The sequence below is a fragment of the Lingula anatina genome, chromosome 3 (genome assembly GCF_051362555.1).
Source record: "Lingula anatina isolate TDL-2025a chromosome 3, LinAna3.0, whole genome shotgun sequence".
Classification (NCBI taxonomy): Eukaryota; Metazoa; Brachiopoda; class Lingulata; order Lingulida; family Lingulidae; genus Lingula; species Lingula anatina.
Genome location: NC_141769.1, coordinates 5242501 through 5262757, shown reverse-complemented (window position 1 = coordinate 5262757; position 20257 = coordinate 5242501). Strand labels below are relative to the sequence as shown.

Here is a 20257-nt window from a genome sequence, read left to right as displayed (position 1 = left end):
AATTCCACTCGTTAATTAGCTATAATCACCTCATTCATCTTAACAACCTCTAAAAACAGTCAGCCTTATATCAACTACCTCAGGTCTTTTATCATTTGTCCAACTTTTCTTTTCCGGTGACTACACGATGGAGCTACTTGAGCAATTTTCTTTTGGGAACTTATAGATCAATTATGTTACGTGATTATATTTCATTTCTGCGTACAGTCTGCATCTAAGATCTCAGAGGGAGCTGGTGAATATACATTGGTTAGGGGTTTAATAAATGGAAATATGAAAAAGGAAATAAACCTTTACAGGTATACAGGTCAGTTTTTTTCTCCAAAAGGGACCATACAGCCACCTTAGCAAAGAAAACATTTCATAAAGAACCAACCAAAGAAACCACTCTGAAAAAAATAGAAATTTAAAACATAAGTGAACTTGTTCTTGAACTTGTATTTTTATCCCTTTTCTCGAAACATAGATGTTTAATGATCGTGTGTGACAAAATTCTTACCGACCGGTACACAATGGCATTTGAAAATGAGCACCAAGATATAGAGATGTGACGTGTTAAGAGCATTTAAGTGCAGTGCGTAACTCATTTTCATGTTTTTTTTTTTCAGGCAAAAAAAAATCAAAATAACATTCCACTATTATCTCACGCTAGTGTTAACATCAAAATAGGCCAAAGATATGCTTAAAAGTGATGTTTTTTTCTGCTTTTCTCCTCTCCTCATTTTTTATATCGGCGTCGAGGTATGAAACCGTTCAGAAGATATAACTCGCTAATCTCGAAAAAACTCTGTTTAAAATTACTTTATTTAAAAAGATATTAATGTGGACGTTTTATGACTACAATCCGTTGTCCTAAAGGAAGAACGATACACTGTTTTTCATTGAATCAAGGAAGTCGATCGTGTGCTTCCTTGGTTGAATAAAATTTCCCTCAAACCTACTGGGCTCCATTTCCATAGACAAAGCATTTCTATTGAGGGAATACCCAAAATCTGACAAGGGTTTCACTTTTAGACTTTGGGTATCCCCAAATATTTCTCCTATAACCTCTTTTTGTTACAAAGAGGACCCGGCTGGTACCGTAATGAAATCCTCAACACTGGCCAGTAAATATCGGGGTGAAATAATACATGTATCACTGGTAGAGTAAAACCCCTTTAAACTGGAGGTGTCCTTTCCTTTGTGTGACCATGAAGCTGTCTTCGCTGTGGTTTTAGAAAGGAGTCACAAGCATTGCTTTGGTTGAATAATGAATGCTCAATGATTGGTCAATGATTGGTCAACTGTCGGCAAGTAAAGTATAATAGTAAACGGGACGCAGAAATGACACCGTCCAGTGTAAAGGGGGCTTAGGGATCCTCCTCTCTGAGTTGCCCTCGGCGTGCCAGTCCACAAACAGCTCAGGATCCGTTTTGTAAGCTTTGTGCCATCTTTTACCGTATGTAACTGTTATTATATACTTTTTCCTTTTTTCATTTGGTATTGTTTCATCATAAAGGGGAGTTAACGAATAAATCGAAATTCTGTAAGTAAGAATGACTGATCGTTTGCCCATGGTAATAATCATGCTGATATAATCCTTTTTGCAAGGCTCATTAAAAAGTCAGCTTAATTAAAACCACGTATCTTACAGCAGTAATGACCACCTTGCGTGTTAATCCTCGAATAATGCATAACACAAATGTTACAAAAAGGGGCAGCTGCCCTAAGTCATTAAGAAAGTCTACTGTTTCAACATTGCTCATCTACTATGTATCTACCGCGCAAACCAAATTGAAAATTGTTGTTGCGGTTCGCTATGACAAACTTCCAATGTGTTTTTTGCATCTACCGCAATCCCTAATGGAAGCAATTATTTGATTCTTTACGAATTTAGAACAAACATACCTGTTGCAGCTGACAACCTATGTGGGTACACCATAATACAATGTAAACGAAGAAGACGTTTTAATTAACCTCAAAACACGGACACCATGCAAAATAGATGTGACGGTGTTATGATTTATATCGTGCAAAAGTGGGCGCAAACGCATAGTTGGCGTTTTCTCCTCCTAAGTATTCGTTCTTGCTCACACATGTAAGATCTTATTATTCTCTCTACATATAATTGTTGTGAAATTCTTATGATTGATAAAACCACAAAAACCATCAGGGACATTTTACCTCTGAAATGTTGCTGTTACTCAGTCTGTAGGACTCGATTAGGACGAAAGTAAAAGTATATTTAATTATAATTTATTGATGTATGTCACATATTAACATCGGTTTGCAAACTCCGGTTACTTGAAAAGTACCCCGTTTTAGACACAAAACAACTAAGACACGTGTTTCTTTTTATACAATAAATCAATTCTTTTATATTCAAACCTGACTCTTATAATCACGGATTATTTAAATATTTATCTGAGTCTTAGATAAAAGAATTAAAATTACATTCAGACCGTTCCCCCATCCGTTTACGTTTTTCGAGTTATATACATGGGCACCGTAATTACAAAGTTCTGAAGCACATCAACTACACATATTATCCAACACATTATGTATTTATATTTGCATGTAAGTCTACATATGTTAGGCGGCAGGTCGTGGCCATGGTTTCATTGGCTCGTTTTTCAGTTCTTCCGTTACAAAATCTAGATCTGGTGGTTTACGGCACTCACTTTCATTGAACCACGCCTTAAAGTTCGTCCACGTCTTCCGTGGCATCGGGTTCTGGTTGACCTTTTTGCATAAATCACACCAAGATTGCCGTGTCCTGGGTGTATAACTTGTGCCATCGTAGTAGTTTTTCCATTCAAGCATTTTTGCATATAAGGCAGGATCTTTGTCGATCTTCATGAGGTATGCGGCGAGATCCCGCGGGTGGGAGAAGTTGGCGGTATTGATGTACATTTCTGGTGTGGCGCCAAGACGCGTGTAGTCTGCGGCGCCGCGAACTACTACGACAAAGTCCCCTCGCAAAGTCTTGAAAAACTTTTCCGTGACGTAATCGAAACTGAAACTGTTTTCGAATGCTAGAAAAAATTTGTAATTCTCGCCAACGAGGTCCATGCAAGTGTCATCAATATAACCTCTATTTTCCATGGGACAACCATTAGGATCCCCGCACTCACCTAATATGTCCAAGGGCATGTGTTTTCTTAGTTCTTTAATATAGAACTCTCTTTGTCCAAATGTTTCACAGTGGCTGGATATCCAGACAGCCAATTTTTTCTCTCTCAAGGCAACCTCGGTGTAATTCTTATTCGTTGGGGTCTCCCTTTTCCACACGTCTCCGTAAAACATTGGAATGTCAGAATCGGCTCTGTATGTCATTGTCCAGTTAAAACCTTTACTGTCCCATTCCGGGTATAACTGTTCCCATTTCCCAGCAAACCCCCTAAAACAGGGACTCTCGTGGGTGTAAAATATCCATATTTGGTCGGGATTCGTTCGCGTTGGCCAAACTGGGTTCTTCTTGTTCGCTAGAGGACAGATATGTAAAAGCACAGCATCTGCCTCGTTGAGTTTACTCTGGTTTAGCGTCATGATACAGTTACTAACCGGGCAGTTCAGTTCTTTGAAAAGTCCGTCCACGCCATCTTTCATGTAACCCCAGTCATCATTCCAAAATAGGATGGTTTTCGGGGGCCCCGTTGGTATGAACTCCTCTTCTAACTCATTGTTTCCTGACCCGTAACTTTTGACAAAGCGATAAACGGTGTCAGTGCTCTTTGAAGGGAGAAACACAAGCAGGCCTATGACAACAATAAGGGCGATGATAATATTCGTTATACCGAATACTCGAAATGGCCGAACGATGCACGTGGTGGCCATGGAACGCAGGCGAAACAGCCTCCCTGTCAAGACGGCCATCTTCTTTGAGAGACTTCTGTGACAGTGGTCTTGTTGGCAACGTGTCTACGTGGATGCGCGCGCACGCCTCCAAAGCAGCTGGCGCTCAGCGTAATGATTCTGCTTATGAATTAATCAGTGTATTTGAAGTTATACAGGAACAGCAATGTGACGAACACAGAGTTGAGCTATTAGGAAAGGTCGTTGCACAGGGTCATGTGTACATTCTCACACATCTCCATAGTAAAGTAGGTTGACATCTCGTATTGTAGTATTATAGTTATTTTAACTGTACTAGTGTGTTCAGATAAAGGCTCAGAAACAACGGAATAATAAAAATGCTGAGAAGTATCTATAAACTCGTCAACACCGTCTTGCCACCTATATTGGGAAATATCCTACGTGATGAAGAATATTTGATAAACGTATTCTTGGATATTCTGACTGTCCGCCATATTGTCCATCAGCAATTTTTGCTGAGATTATTAAAATTGCAGAGTGAATCTAGTTTATGACAAAGTGCATAGAACATTAAAGAAGGTTAGGAAGAATACGGGTACGATGGACCTACTCTTATATATATAAATACGGCATCTTAAGGTGTATCTACTTAATTATATAGGCCTATACATATCTATTCATTAAAAAAAATATAAGGAGTGATCTGAATGCAAAAGTAGTATTTAAAGATTACAATTTGGTACAGAATGCTGATTTTTGCATTGCAGATTTTGGCGAATTAGCAAATTTGAAATGTGTTACTCGCAATATCCGCAATATTGCCACGTCTAGTTTACCGTGCTCTTTGGCTATTGTCTTCTTCCTTTATACTAAAATCATATTCATACCAATTAAATTTTGCTTGTGTAAACGTTCCCCCTTCGCATTAACATGTAGTATAAATTCTGACAAAGATCATCTAGCCACCTAGTGTTTATTTTGTTACATGCGATTTGGATTAACCAGAGAGACTAATCCGCAAATATTCCAGTGTGGGTTATGATATATTCATGCATCTAAGCGTTGTTGAGATATTATCATAATGCACCGCTAGAAAATGACACAGTCGTTATGGAGGCAACTCAGGCTTTTTCTCTGCGACATAGAGATTTGATTTTTATATTTATTGGAATTATTTTGATTGGTTTTATATGTTTCTATGAGTGGGACGGCGAAGTGACGGGATGCACTGTCATCCACAATGCGGTGCTTTCAGACGATAGGATTTCTCAGGCGAACTTGGACGAATTTCAGGTTATGTCAAGGTGGGTTTCATTTTATATTGTACTTGATACCTTGATCTTGACCTTGGACTATATCACAAGTAAGATGCACAATGTGAACTATACACACAGCGGCCTGCATATATGCATGACACACACACACACACACTTAGAGTGATAGAGAGAGAGAGAGAGATTTTAAAGCTCTTTGTGTGTAATTGTGAATTTGTGTGTGTGTGTGTGTGTGTGTGTGTGTGTGTGTACGTGTATGTTGTTTTTATCACTTGACTGCAAATATTCAAATTATAAAGATGACTCATCATGCCTTGTGGAATCTTAACATTTTACTACCAAATAACACTTCTTGAATCTTCCAATTTTCTGTGTAATCTTAATCATAGTTTAAATTTTGTTCTCGTGCACCTACGTATTAATTTCTAAACAAAAGTCAATCAATAGGAAAACAACAACGTCAGTTTCAGTAATATGTGCGTAGTTCATTACCAACCTGTTGCTAGTTTCAATAATTAACAAGGGTAAAATGATCAAACAACACATTTACAATTTAGAAAAAAAAGAATAAAATATTAATGCTAATTGCGGCATTACGTACAGCTGCATACAGCCGCCAAAGCGGTTAGGAATTGACGTAGTCTTTGTGGTATTTATTTTTCTTATTTTTTGGGAAGTGCGTGTGTATACGTTTAGGCAGTATTACATAAAACAAGCCCTGCTCAAATCTCTTAAGTCAAAAAATCGAATGAAGAAATAACAAACTGCACTGTATGATGAAATTAATTTATGAAAAAAATTCAAATTGCATTTGAATAGAAAATCTTTACATTTTAACATGGTGTCGATCTTTGAGAGTAGTAAAGCGTAGTTTTGCATTGAGCTCTCGCCCTTCCATACTAACTGAAGCACTAGCCTAAATCCATGTTTTAATTTTATTTCTAGGATCCTTGAAAGTGATTCAGATTTGTCCTCTTTGATACCGCTGCTGTCTTTAAAATTCAACAATGGAACTCAATCCGACGACAAAAAACAGTGCAAACCAAAAACAAAGATAGTCAGTATAAAAATTCACAAAACTGGCTCTACAACATTATCTGCTGTAGTCCTCAGATATGCCTACAGAAATCGCCTAAGAGTAGCTATCTCGTCTAGTGACTCGAAAAGCGGGATTCTGCGAGACCAACATGATCGTCTGCCTCTGAAAGCAAACGAAGTGTGGGCAACACACGGCAGATACAAACCAGAGATTCTCCGTCAATTTACCACCGAAGAAACATTTTTCGTCACAACGGTCAGAGAACCCTTTGAAAGATTTAAATCTCATTTTAATTTCTTTCACATGGGTAATGTGTTACAGCAAAATGGGGACAGTTCACTGAGAGATTACTTTACCAAACCAATGTATTCGAAATCCAGAGACCTTATGAGCAACTATATGTTAAAATACCTTGGGTTTCCAAGCAACAAGACTCTTTTGTCAGACAGTAACTATGTCAGTGATTATATTCGTAAATTGGACGCAGAATTCCACCTTTTAATCCCACTTGAATACTTCGACCAAGGACTAATTTTGACTCGAAGAATGCTGTGCTGGGACATATCTGACATCATATACCTTAAATTACGACCACAAACGTCTGATACCTACAGCTCTCTTCTACAAGACAATGACCCACTTGTAACTCAACTATTCCAAGAAGCAAACAGTGCAGATTACATGCTATACAATCATTTTAAATCTAAATTTGAAAACATTATGAATGACCAAGATGGCGATTTCTATGACGAGCTCAGTTATTTTAAGAACCTTCTGTTTCAAGTTGGACAGTATTGCCAATATAATAAAAACGACACCTCTCTCCGTGTGGCACCGTCAAAATGGTCACCAGCGTTCACACTTAACAGATTACATTGTAAATATATGGAAATATACACTACCCATTTTAAAGTACTATTTAAAATGGAGTATTACAAACGGGTCTTTGCTAAATATTTTGAATCTCTTTTATCGTAGATGGTGCATGTAAATCGCAGTCGAAAATCATTTACTAAAAGGCAAATTAGGCCATAACTCTACTGAATCCGTGCATTTAACGTCATGTTCTCACATTAGCCTCTTAAAAACGCTGAAGTATCCCTATTCAACAATATTTTTGAGCAAGATCTGGGTCTTACGCTGAATGGTGCCTTTAGCTTTCAGTTCAGTTTACCAACCTGAGTCAGAAATACCCTGTGAACTGTGTACATGTTCGGTACTTTGAATAGGTGTGCATAGACATGTTAAAAGTAAGTTGTTTTAAGTTGTTAACGTGTAAATTAAATATGGCTTTGTGAGTTATTTTCGCACAAATAAATGCGCTACTTTAAGACAATGGTCGTGTTATTTTGCTGTTTTAACAGTTAAAACTCAATCACTTAGAGCGCATTCCCAGAGATTTAGATCGATCCAACTAAATCGACCTAACACCCTGGGGGTTCACGCTAAATTGCTGTCAGCCGACCGCGCACGGAAGTTAATTACCCCCTTACAGCTTTTAGTAGGAGGGGCAGACATTTAAGCCGGCTAAGCTGACAGTAATCTAATGAGACTCCCCACGGGGATAGATCGATCTCAAATCTGTGGGAATGGGGTCATAGACAAAGTTTATGATTTTTCAAGGAAAATCGTACCATAATCATAATTTTGGTATTTCCATTTTTAACAAATTTGAATAGTCCAAACAGAAGAATATTTCATAGTTATATCTGACACAATCGATAATATCTTAAACCTTTCTTATTTTTATGTCAGTTCGTTATCTTGTTCAATTGACACTGTAGAATGTTGCCATACATGTACTGTATATAATAACGCAATATGTTTCTTAAGCATATAAAAGCTGAACAACACAAAATTATATCAAAGTTGAACATTTCTAGTACAAAAATACACCTAACAAAGGATTTCAATGATGAGAATGAATTTATAAAAAAAGACGATATCCAAAATGTGTAGTAGAAGGTGTTGATTGGTAGCAATCCCACATCTACACAATTCGCCTAATTGTCAAGTGTAAGTCACATTAGGGACCCAATCTCCTGGCTGTGGTATGTCACTGCCAGAGTTTTAATTACAGAAAATCAGAATAGCATGATAAATCTGCCGCCATGCATGGTTATTTTAAAGTATCATTGAAAATATCAGTTAAGTGCACATATTTACTACAATTTTGAACTGAAAGTACATTTATATGAAAGAAAGAAAAAATACAAATAAGACATAATATGGAACACGCTTAAAAACGTATTCCAATGAAAACATATGGCATATGCTTTTATTGTTTGTATCCTTTGTATTATTTATTATTTCATTTTTTATCTCATCGCACTATATTTACAGTGTATGTTTTGCGTATCTACCTTTTTAATTATAGTAATTACTAATGTTTCTTATTCAGTTATAAATACTTGGTTTTTATTTGTTTGTCTGGAATTATGTACTGTATATTTCTATCCCTTTTGTAATTAGTAAATTATTTTGGATATTTTCACTGTTGTTTAGTTACGGCTTATATATTTGATTACAATGCCGTATTTTTTCGCTTTTTGTTTACAATAAGTAAATTATTTCATTCAAGTCATTTGTGAATTTAACCAATATTTTAGGTATATTGAACCCATCTACAATTGGTTTAGTGAAAGGGCAAGAGAGAGAGAGATACAAGACCCCAGATGGAAGCAATATTCTGTAAGATCACTAACAAAACAGAGTAACACAGAAACAGTAAGGAACATTTGGCGTAGTCAAACGACATTTTATGGCTATCCCCATCTCCAATAACGGTCTCTTTACAACCCTCCAAACGAAATAGTCGCAGAATGGTTTGTAAATGATAATGACTTGTGCTGGCTATTTCTCTTCTATTTAAATTCCTAAAGACATAATACATAATACTTGCAACAATTTGCTGTTATATCAAATTAATTTTCAAGAAAATTCATTGGTGGGATTATGTAATAAAATCGGTCTTGAACCAAATACCCTGTGTTGTTTGTACTGGTATGAGTGATGAAGTAAATGTTTGTGGTAATTTTGGATGGAGAAGACACACAATGCTGTTATTAGAAGGAGAAACACTAGTTATATTGTGCTCGCTCAATATTGCCTGTAAATTACAGCTGATACAAGACATTTTGGACTATTCTACTTAATAAAGACAAAGTCCAGAAAATCTTCTCTGTAGCATTTATACGGAACCTGCACGTATTTTACTGAAGCCACGCTTATGACTTGCAACTAAGAGGGTTAGATACAGATGATACAATATTCGAGACGACGTATATCATCATCGCCAAAAAAACTGAGGTAAACCGAAAGATTTAGGAGCTCTGACGCATATGGTATAACGGTTTGTAATGACCGTGTGCCCAGTAGCAATGAGATGGAAAGATGTCGTGCCAACAGCGGAATGGGCGAGCCATGGTCAGTAATTGAACTAGCCGATATTTGTGAAGCGCCGACACTATAGATATAGAGTATCTTTTGCAAACCCCTATCCTGATGGTAATATTTCGAAACTCTCTGTAAACCATCTGCAGAATAGTAAAGTTGTGTCTTATCATTCATTCTGAGTTACTCATAAACATATGGGTAGCATTAGAAACGTCATTATCCATCAAATGCGGAGAAGCGTCGCTGTATACTTGCTTCAACAATAATTTTGGAACCCTCTGTGAAGCAGTGGCAGGGTAGTTTAATTGTATTCAATAATTGCATCTGGGCACCTCAGACACGTATGAACGGGCTAGGGTCTCGGCGGTATTACCCGTGCTACTGTGTTCATCGCCAAACACATGTTGCCAAATAACACCGAACTCCTGTATAGAAACCATCAATGCCCGTCTGCCATCTACAAGCCCGTTCGCCTTCGAGATATCCACCCAGACAATGAAGACGTTATATAATGTCTGGCCCCTGTTACCAGAAGGTGTATGTCTTATTGCAGGAGTGATGATATGATTGTTTCCAAGAGTATTGCACTGTTACTCACAGATCGAAGACGAACGGAAATGAATTGTCAGCTGTAGAACCTAATAGCATTGAGGTGGATTTTTGCTGTGGCAGTCTCCCTCGTTGTGTTTTTACATCCGCTGAATGTTCTGTGGGATCTGACATCACCTAAATATAGAGTTTTGACATCACGGTAAGTATAAGATATGACATGTACTGGTACATATAATTGTGTTAATACTTTGAAAACTAAAGTAAGACGGAAAATGTGACTGTTCTCTCTTGAATTCTCGACTGCAATTTACAGTGTTCAGGAGGCGCATTTGTTAATCTGGGCGAGACTATGGGCGTATAAAGGACAATGGGCAGCAAAATGGAGTTCTGGCGATCCTTATTTAGAGAAAGTTTGTATTAGTCTTCCCCTATGTGAATGGGTCAGAGCCTTTTGTTTGAATCGGCGTCTGGAATAAATAACTGAAAGGTATTTGTTATTGAAGTGCAGTATGTGCGCACCAAAAATGTGGTTCTCCGATCAAAAAGAAAGAGGCAGCAGATATTTAAAACATGTAGGCACCTATATAGCGTAATTTTGACTTTCCTAATTATAGATTTCTACTTGATATCACATTCGGAGTATCCCTACACGAATCAGTATTCTTCATCTAAGTGTATGTCGAAGTCATGATCAGTATTAGTAATGTTGGCTTGAGGCGTGAATTCTGTGTCAGTAGGCATTCCAAGAAACACCTCTGTTCGCAAGATGCATTATTCTACTTGAGTGTCTTCTTTGCGTGTAGATCGTTTTGTTATTGAGACTAAGGGTATTTTTTCGTGCATCGATAAATGTTATGTGCACTGAAGCTATTGTTATCGTCAAAACGGAGGCATTGAGTATTTTAACTGAAATAATATGAGACATAGAGCCTACAGTGGGCGTTTTTTTAGTAGTAAGCGATGCAAATGCGTTGAATTTAACATAACACTGCTGCGATTTTCCCTGAAGAATTATTTTTGTTTATTACTGGTAAGCAGAGTGATTGTAGAAAACTACGTCCACTGCTGCAGCGAGACTTTCGCAGATAGGTCCATCCAATGTCAACATGAGCCTCATAGCTAGATGACGTCCTTTATTTATTTATTTATTTATTTATTTATTTATTTATTTATTTATTTGCAAAGTTTGTCACAGTTTATTGAAAGAACTGGCCTGTGTCAAAAAGGAGTTATAGCCCAAAACTGGTCTAAACCTTTACAACGAAATTGATAAAAAAAAAACACGTACTCTTACAAAAGATGAATGTGTAGTAGTCGAATTATACATGTATAAGATACTGATTATTTACCGTGTGGGTCCTTTTTTAACAGGAGAAACAGGTCAATAATTACTGTATTTAAGTGGACTATTACATTGCCTTTGGGACAAATGGGCAAGAACGAGAATTTTTTTAACAACACATTCACATATAGTATTGGCCGAGTCATCAAAAGTGTGCACATGTCTGATGCTTTGACCGGAAAATGATATTTCATCAATCAGAATATCTTAATTACGTTCCCGTAACCTGCCATACTGACCAAATTGATCAAAGTCACTTTTATCATTGTTTGCAGCAACTTAAAATTGTCCGATCTCTGAGAGAATAATCAAAGTCAAGCACTGACACTGGCAATCTTTTGATCCCCCGACAAGATAATTAAAACGTTGTTTCTGTAACCTTGTAACCCCTGAGCATGTTCATCAGAGTGTACCGGGGGTATATGCTTGCCAAGCTATACTAATGCATAGTCTCAGAACGGCTCTTAAGGCCATCTTCGGCTTCATTTAACACCATAAACACATGACTTCTACTGACCACACGTGTGGCCCCCATTGCACTTAACATGGTGTATTTTAAGAAAAGCATTAACTTGTCATTAAAACCTCATCTGGGTACCTCTAGCTTTTCTAATGATTGTCGAAGTTTGATTTCCCTGAGGTCCCCTTCAGATGTTGATCTCGTATCCTAATCATATCTCAACTGGGCATCGGTTACAGAGAGCAAGTTATTATGAAATGAAGCTTTAGAATCACAATCCATCCAATACCAGATTTTTTTCAATTTTTTTAAAGTACAATTACTGGCCAACTCGGTCAAAATGCACAAGGAAAGGTTAAGGCATACTGAACGATGTGGTATCTTTTGGGCACACGAGATATTTGCCTCGTCTGAAAATTCCGTGACTTTATCTAACTTATACTACTGGGTCCAGAGGACTTGTCTTATCCCCCTCCCCCTCGACCCCCCCCCTCTCTTTGGTAGGAAAAGGGGTACCTGATCTGTAGTAGTGTGTAACTATTAGGTTATAATGCTTGGATGTTTGTATGGTTTCTTATGTGTGAGAAAATTGATTAATGTGCTTTCTGGGAAACACGTGGTGCAAAAGAGAGGCGCCTTTAAAGCTATCGGCTTCTGTGATGTGATTTTTACTGGTATAAACCTATGTTCACCTACCTATTCACATAAAGTTTACGGCTTTATTAATATACACCGTTGAAAAAGGTAAAAAGAAAGTTAACGCTGACGTACATGCATAGAAGGGCATAGACGCTGTTCCCTATTTTTCAGCTATACATGTAGTTAACATTCGTTCAAATTGAAGTAAGTGAGATACCAGGGTACTTTTGGATATTCATTCAAAACCACTGATTATAAACAATGTAATGTTGGGTGGAAATACCGTAGAGCGTTTTTCGAAATGACCAAATGAACTATTGAGTGAGGATTTTCTGCCACTGTCACCACTGCATGCTTTTTAAAAATCCTTTATGTTTCATGATACACATATGAAACTTCAACCACTGTACATGTGTCTCATTATTCGCATTCGAAGAAAATGAAAGACATACAGAAGTTCCAAGAGGCTTTTGATTTTAGTTTCTAGAGTCCGCACTTTACCTTTACCCAAGAATGTATTACCAAAACGGATGCAATTGGCTCATTAATGTTTATGCACACTAGACAGTGTCTCTTAATCGAAACCTCCCTCTCTTTCTCTCAAGATCCCTCTCTCAGGTGAACAGAACCATACACATAGTGATTTAAATATTTATTAAAACACGAATTTTCCTCTCCGATGTAGATATAACATCTGGAAACATAAATGTAATCATCATAACGACTGGATGTTCACTTGCATCACTTTCTACCAATTGCAGCAATTGGAGCATTTCTACTCAACAGTTGGGTATTCATTTCCCGTGTCTTTTTTTAAACTCAAAACATCAAAGAGTTATAACCAAATGCGTAATTTGCGTTTTTATTTTCATGTTTTCTCCTCACAAATCTGACATCAGTTAACGTGCATGCCCTGAGTTTAGAAGATAAGCTAATACAGCTGCGCATCGTCTCTAACTGTACATGTAATGCTCGTTGTTTTCACAATCAGTCTGTTGTGACAACATTTCGCTTGCCTACATACACAAATACATTCCAATGTTTCATAGTCTTAATGCAAAACGTATAGGGTAAGTAACTATTTTTGCATACTACAAATAACTCTAAGTAGAGGTGTAATCAAACTCCTATATACCGCCACAGCAAACAAATTTCCTTAATGTCTATCTACAATGTTTGAAAACTAATTAATATTGCAAGATTGGTCCTGCAATGTGAACATTATAACAGCTGTATATAAAATAATAATGAGTTTTCAATGACCAGATGCTGTTTTGTCATAAAAACCATTTGCAAACATATTCTGCTTCTCTATTCAGCAATGTGTTCACTTGCGTATTGATTCGGACCCGCACCAATCCCGTCTTAGATGCACTGTATCTACTCCATTTTCGTTCACACGGCGGCGAACAAACAAGGAAAATAATGAAATTATATACGCTGTGGTAAAACAATCCCGTATTTATAAGCTCTAAGCGACATTTTATCAAAAGCGCCCTTGACATAGTGCAGACGTTTAGGATACGTAATGATGATACACGCCATACACGATCAGATGAAAACTTACGGACCACTTTTTGAAAATAAAACTTAGATTTAGCCATATAAATATCATTTTATATACATCATATATTATTTAAATAATACTCGAAATGATGAAAAAGAAGCGAAGCAAGAAAAGCGAAGCAAATTGCTTTTTATCTTTTAACGTTTTTATAACATGGAATGCGTTTTCACTGTGGCATGCACATGTTAAAGAATTAAGCGTCCTAGATAGCATATCTACGCAATTTGTATCACACACCCATTAAGGCCTGTATATGAAGCGGAATGCTCGAGCAAGCGCAAGAGGTTCATCTTGAGAGCAGCTGCTACAGTCTGTGCTTTGAATAAGTTATGGAGAAACGCAGACACTTTTTGTTTGATGTACATGTATACCCTGAATTTCGGAGTATCTTATAACAACTTCCGAGTGATAATGAGCCCGTATAATTTGGATAAGTAACTCTTACTTTCTGTTCTAAAATTCTTGGTCGAGATGTTAAATTAAAAACACCCAATAGCTTTGCACCCGCACCAGTAGCTCCTTTGATAATATTTTAACCACATGCGCTAACTTACGTTCTATTACTACGTAGAAACTGCACATTGACATACGATAAACCTACATATTTCAAGTAAAAGTTAAAATAATGACATCCGCGTTGTTCGCACTCCCGCAACAGTTCCGAGACACCAGTTTATATATATATATATATATATTGTTAAACTTTGAATCTAATTGATATATATATATACTTTTATTTGCAGTGAAGCTGAAACTCTTCACAAATGTCAGGTTTGAATAGGAGCCTGGTATTTTAAAATAGGGAGTGGTCGACTGGTGTTGCACTGTACTTTATAATTTGTGAATTTCTGAGCGGATTCCTAAGAGAAACATTGTTCTAAAGCACTTCAATTTGTGAACTTTTGAGATGGTACCCTAGAGAAATGCTGTTTGGAGATACTTAAATGTGTGAACTTATGAGATAGTCCCCGAGAGTAACAAGTACTGCTGCAGTATAGGAAACAGTTTCGCCATCTATTGTACATCGACCGAACGGGTATGCACTTGGACGGTGGTGACATCTGGTGGTTTTGCCAGTATATTATTGCAGGAAACTGTAGGCTAGTAGGTCAAGCAGATACAGATTTGGAATATAAGCGTTAGAGAGGATGAATTCCAACAAAATATCAGGTAATTAGTAGGTCCAGCATAAGGGTTTTATTTATACTGAAGTGCGTTTAATGTTGATTTAATATTGAAGACTATTCAAATAAAACATAAACTTCGAATACGCTTCTTATTTCGGCTCCGGGGGTTCTTTATTTTTGCATCTATTTCAAAGTGGTTTAACATTTCTACATCTATACTCATGAATATCTTTCGGCTCTTGTTTTTTCAAACTACCACACTTAGTCATATTTAAAACGACTTTGAAAATAAGAATGCCAAATAACTTTGCTAATATAGTTGCTTTAATCCATTTATTGGAAAAAAATGTCTCTCTTCCATTTTACAAAAAAAAAGTCAGCTTAAACAGCTCTCAATCAAAGTGTTTTTACGTTTCTAGGTTGGCTATCATAGACTAACAGTATTTGCGCAAAGATTGACCTAGTATTTGGTAGTCTCATGCATAGCTGTTACATAACACTGTTGTCACAGCGTCAAATGGAAGCATTCACACATCAAATGTTGTACACTCATTTGTTTTTATAATACAAAATAAGTCTAAATCCAATATACCGAATACTATGTTAAAATTCCATTTCTTTGTCTGTGTAAAGCCTGCATGCAGCAACGCTCACGGAAATGCTCCACATTGCAAAAAAGCCACAAGAAAACGGAACCTCTCATTTGTTTCAAAGACAAGCACGATCGTCAGATCCTGCCATCGATAGGATTTGACGAGTTTTTTTTTTTATACTTTTCACTCTCGTTAGATTGGTAATTTGACACCACCCTTTGCATACGTACAAGAAACCGCCTCCAGATCCGAAACATCATCCCGCGTTTTTGGAGATAAATGAAGCTTCATTAGGCTTAAAATTAACTATACAGATTCACTTACATGTGTACGTAATAGCTGGCATTTCAAATTGAAATTCGATGATCTTGACAAACTGATTTACATAATCCGAATGAATAAAAAAAACGGAATAGCTCAGAATATGTGGGTGTGTTATCTTACCAATCAATGGATTTGACTTGAAGAAGATTATGAATATAAGATTGATATTTCAATGACATCATTTTGCGAAGTATTTTGCTACGATCTTTTTCACTATGGTATAATTTTTATGTCCATGAATTATCTCAACTCTTATTGTTCTAGAGCGTCCAAGCTTTTTAATGGGACTTAAAATCGCTTCTGAATTTAAATTACAATTTAATACGTTCACAAAATTTGTTGATATTGAAAACAATTAATGACATTTTGTCAGAACTGTAGGTCAATGTGATCTTGAAGTATCGATTCAAATTAACAAAAAAAAAAAGGAAAATATATTTTGTATATCTAAGGCCTACATGTACTTGGTAATATAAAGCGTCATGTCTATAAAAATAATTTTGATACCGTACAAACTACCAATGACCTAAGATGGCCGTAGGGTTTTGTAACAAAAGCCTCCCGATTTCTCAAGGGTCCGTTAAATTATCTTGAAATGCAGAAGAGGAAATGATCGGTAAAATACTGGTATAATAATAGTTAATGCAACTAAATGCAAAGTGCCATTATGACAGGCCTATATGCTCTAAAGCATGCCTAGCTCATATAAATCTGTTCAGGAAAATTAACTAAAAAAATAGAAGCATTATATATGGATTGAAATGCAAGTGTCGAGGACGTGATTAAGACATGAAAGGTTCAAGGGAAAGACTGATCGAGACTACGCATCCAATAATGCAAGGTAACAATGGGCAAAATGCCCTAGCTTGATTCTGTTTGAGGGGGAGACGCGTAAGTGCCATGTCATCACGGTATGAGACGGGGGTGCGGAAGTCAAATGGCACTGGTAGATGAAAAGGTCACACAGTGGGAGCAACAGACGTTCGGGGGAGGGGTGGAAACTGAAGTACCCCCTTCATATGTACATCTGGTGATATGTAAATTTGCTTCCAAGTATGTAAGGATACCTGTGAAGTGTATGTACACTGAATGTCTTTGTAGAACTATTACGATTAGCGTTCACGTTGTATCGAAATGAATGTGTTTCTAAGTCAACCACACAGGGAAAATAAAGCATCATTCATGAATTCTGTAGTATTGCACATAGGTGAAAGATTGTTGTAAATCTGGGACACGTTGAATTAAGATTGTCGTGTCCTGATCTAGTAATTAAATTCAGGAGACGGTTTTATACTGTTTTCAATTTATAAATAACAGTGTTCGATTTAATTTCAGAGCTCAAAGTAAAACGGATATTAGCATCGCAGATCTCCTGCAGTGGCGGATACAACGTAAGGACTTCTGCTAAATAGAGAAACTATGGTCGAACTGCTTCAGTGAACGCATTCTTCGTAATGTAATTTAATTAAAATCTGGAGAAACGATACCGTGATTGCAACGGTAAGCAGAGTCTTCTGCATCCGCCACAGATATCACGGTGAGATTCAATCCGAGGAAAGGAACGGACGACAAGCTGTTACGTGAGGCATTTTCACGATTCGCGCCTTTTGGGTGTTTGCTCTCAGCAATGAGTGTTGAATTCCTCGGTCCCTGTGAGGAGTCACTGCCCTTTGGGAACGTACTGTGTCGTATGTCGTACTAAATAGTACTAAATGTGCCGTACTAAATAGTACTAAATGTGCCGTACTAAATAGTACTAAATGGGATACCAAAACAAGACATACGGAGCGCAAGGCATAGGGCGGTAGGGCGTCTTAGAGCAAATTAAAAGTTAGGAGCCTCTTGTCCCACGCCGAGCGTTTTATCTCAGGCGGAATTTTGTTCATAGGGTCAGAGTTATTTCTCCTTTCGAGATATTAACCAGTTAAGACAATTCATAAAGCGTCAAAGATTTCAAAAATGGATTCCGAGGAAGGCGAGGAAGCGATGGAGGAGCACCCCAAGATTCTCTTCATGCAGATGGAATTGAAAGACCTGGCTTTTTGGGCCGTAATGGTCATTGCTTGGGGAACATTTGCTGTTGGGATAATATTGATATTCTTCGGAGTGAAATACCACATGAACGTGCTAATCTGGATTGCCACTTGGTCCTTTGTGATGTTGTGCGGACTGCCGTTGGTTATCGCCTTTGTTAGTATTATGAAGATATTCCGGGATGCCTGCAGGGATGACGAGTTGAAGTGCGTCAGAAATGAGCGGCATGCTTTCGCGTTCATTCCCTGTATGAAAGAGTTCTATGTATAACAGAAAACAGGGGACAAGTGTGTTTTCATCGTTTTACAAAACGCATACTTGTGCCAGCATCACACACCTGTAAATAGAACTACGCATGGCTTAAAACGGTCGGCTTTACAGGAAAAAATATCAACACAGGACTTTCTTGTGTCTTAACTTGACGTCAATAAAGATAATTACACTGCTTGGTCGAGGATTTTGCTTAAGGAAAGGCACAAAAATTGCTTCAATTCACTTGGTATTTTTGAATCTATAAAACAGTTGCCCGGGATTATACTATAGTATGTGGTTAAAAGGCTTGGTTTGGTCTCGTTTCATTAATGTATTTATATCTTGGGGGTGTCTGTTGTGCGACCCCAAGAGCCCACCACTGTAAATGTCTTATTTAAGATACCGCGTTATGCTGAAACATATACATCTATGTAATTGCTTGGTTGGTGAAGATACATGAACTTACGTTTGCATTCGACTGGTGGTTTAAATGTCAGGAAATACGACACATACCTAATGATGTATCATGTTTGGTGATGAGCAGATTTATGCACAACACAGGAAAAGAAATTTACAAACGCGCAGGATAATGATATCAAAGTTATTCATTCAAAAACATTATACATTGCATAAATTGTGTATGTTTTTACTTGACAGATAGTAACTAGAAATGTATTGATTTTGCTGGGTACCTTATCTACGCCTTGGGTCCCACAGACTGTATAGAATTTGACTGACTCAATTTTGGCACGATTGGCGATTGGATTGGCATACACGCTACTTAAAAAAATTAAAAATTAAAAAAAAAAATAAAAAACCAAAATGTATCACATGTAAGTTTTATTACTGTCTTGATATTTTTTGCTTGAAATGCAAAACCAAAATATACATTGTATATACCACACGGTAAAACCTGAAGAAGTACTCTGCCTTCAGCAATTACCTTTTTACCATTCTTTTCTTGACCCAGTTGATCGTGATCGTTGTTCGATAACTTCATTTTTTAATACGTGAAAAGAAAACTGATCACATCAAATTTTAGGAACTGTAAAGTAACTACGACCTTGCAAATTGCGGTGATCAACAAGTGGAGGAAATCAACGCGGTGCATCAGTTTAAAGACAAGCAATTTTAACCCATATCAGCCTGTGTAACGAAACCTACATGTAGAGATCTGGAGGAGAGTAGGTTAATTTCAGTTCACTGTTGAGCCGACGACGGTGCGCTGTTGGGTCTCAATTTGCTTCTTGGCTCTGTACTTCCGCAAAAGGAGGAGGCCATGTTTTCACACCCCTTTGTTTGTTTGCTTGTCATCAGTTATTTTCATTTCAATTATTCGAATTTTAATGAAATTCTAAGGATAGCAAAATCTTAAATGTGATTAGATTTTGGGTGTTACCCGGACCATCATCCTCCCTTTTTAAAACGCTGTAGAGGTTCAGTTGAGTTTATCACTGCACATGTATCTCTAGCCGTCCGCATGCCCTATTGGTTCCGCCACTCCCGCTTTTCATGGTTGAAATGCATTTCGAAGTCTGCAATATACCCAACTCATCTCGACTGGTGCATATTAATCAATCTATAATACCACTTCCGCCCTCTGCATTCGGACAACTAGCACAATCAGTAACAGCGTGGCCTTTTGATTGAGGTGATTTGGAGGTTGTCTGCGCTCTGAGTGTTTTGCTGCATGTAGTATTAGAATAATAACACTCTTGTGAGGTAATCAAAATTGAATGAGCTACTAGTACGAGGAAAATGTGACGTTATTCGGCCTCATTTGTGACACTGAATCTAATTCTCTTTACTAGGTAACTCAGATAGCATAACTGCAAAAATTGACAATGAAATATATATTAAATA

The 20257-nt window shown here is 37.3% G+C and overlaps 3 protein-coding genes across 3 annotated transcripts; 2 read left to right on the top strand and 1 right to left on the bottom strand.

Moving 5' to 3' along the window:
* Positions 1-2571: 2571 nt before the first annotated feature.
* Positions 2572-3855, bottom strand: LOC106154368 (lewis-type alpha-(1,3)-fucosyltransferase-like). The gene has a single exon (XM_013528700.2). The coding sequence runs from the start codon at positions 3853-3855 to the stop codon at positions 2572-2574; it is 1284 nt and encodes a 427-aa protein (XP_013384154.2).
* A 995-nt stretch (positions 3856-4850) lies between these two features.
* Positions 4851-9078, top strand: LOC106180732 (galactosylceramide sulfotransferase). Its single transcript, XM_013564827.2, has 2 exons — positions 4851-5099; positions 6015-9078. The coding sequence occupies exons 1-2, from the start codon at positions 4906-4908 to the stop codon at positions 7084-7086; spliced, it is 1266 nt and encodes a 421-aa protein (XP_013420281.2). The 5' UTR covers positions 4851-4905; the 3' UTR covers positions 7087-9078.
* A 247-nt stretch (positions 9079-9325) lies between these two features.
* Positions 9326-19220, top strand: LOC147762812 (uncharacterized). The gene is made up of 2 exons (XM_087009731.1): positions 9326-10255; positions 17444-19220. The coding sequence occupies exon 2, from the start codon at positions 18068-18070 to the stop codon at positions 18410-18412; it is 345 nt and encodes a 114-aa protein (XP_086865857.1). The 5' UTR covers positions 9326-10255; positions 17444-18067; the 3' UTR covers positions 18413-19220.
* Positions 19221-20257: the final 1037 nt, after the last annotated feature.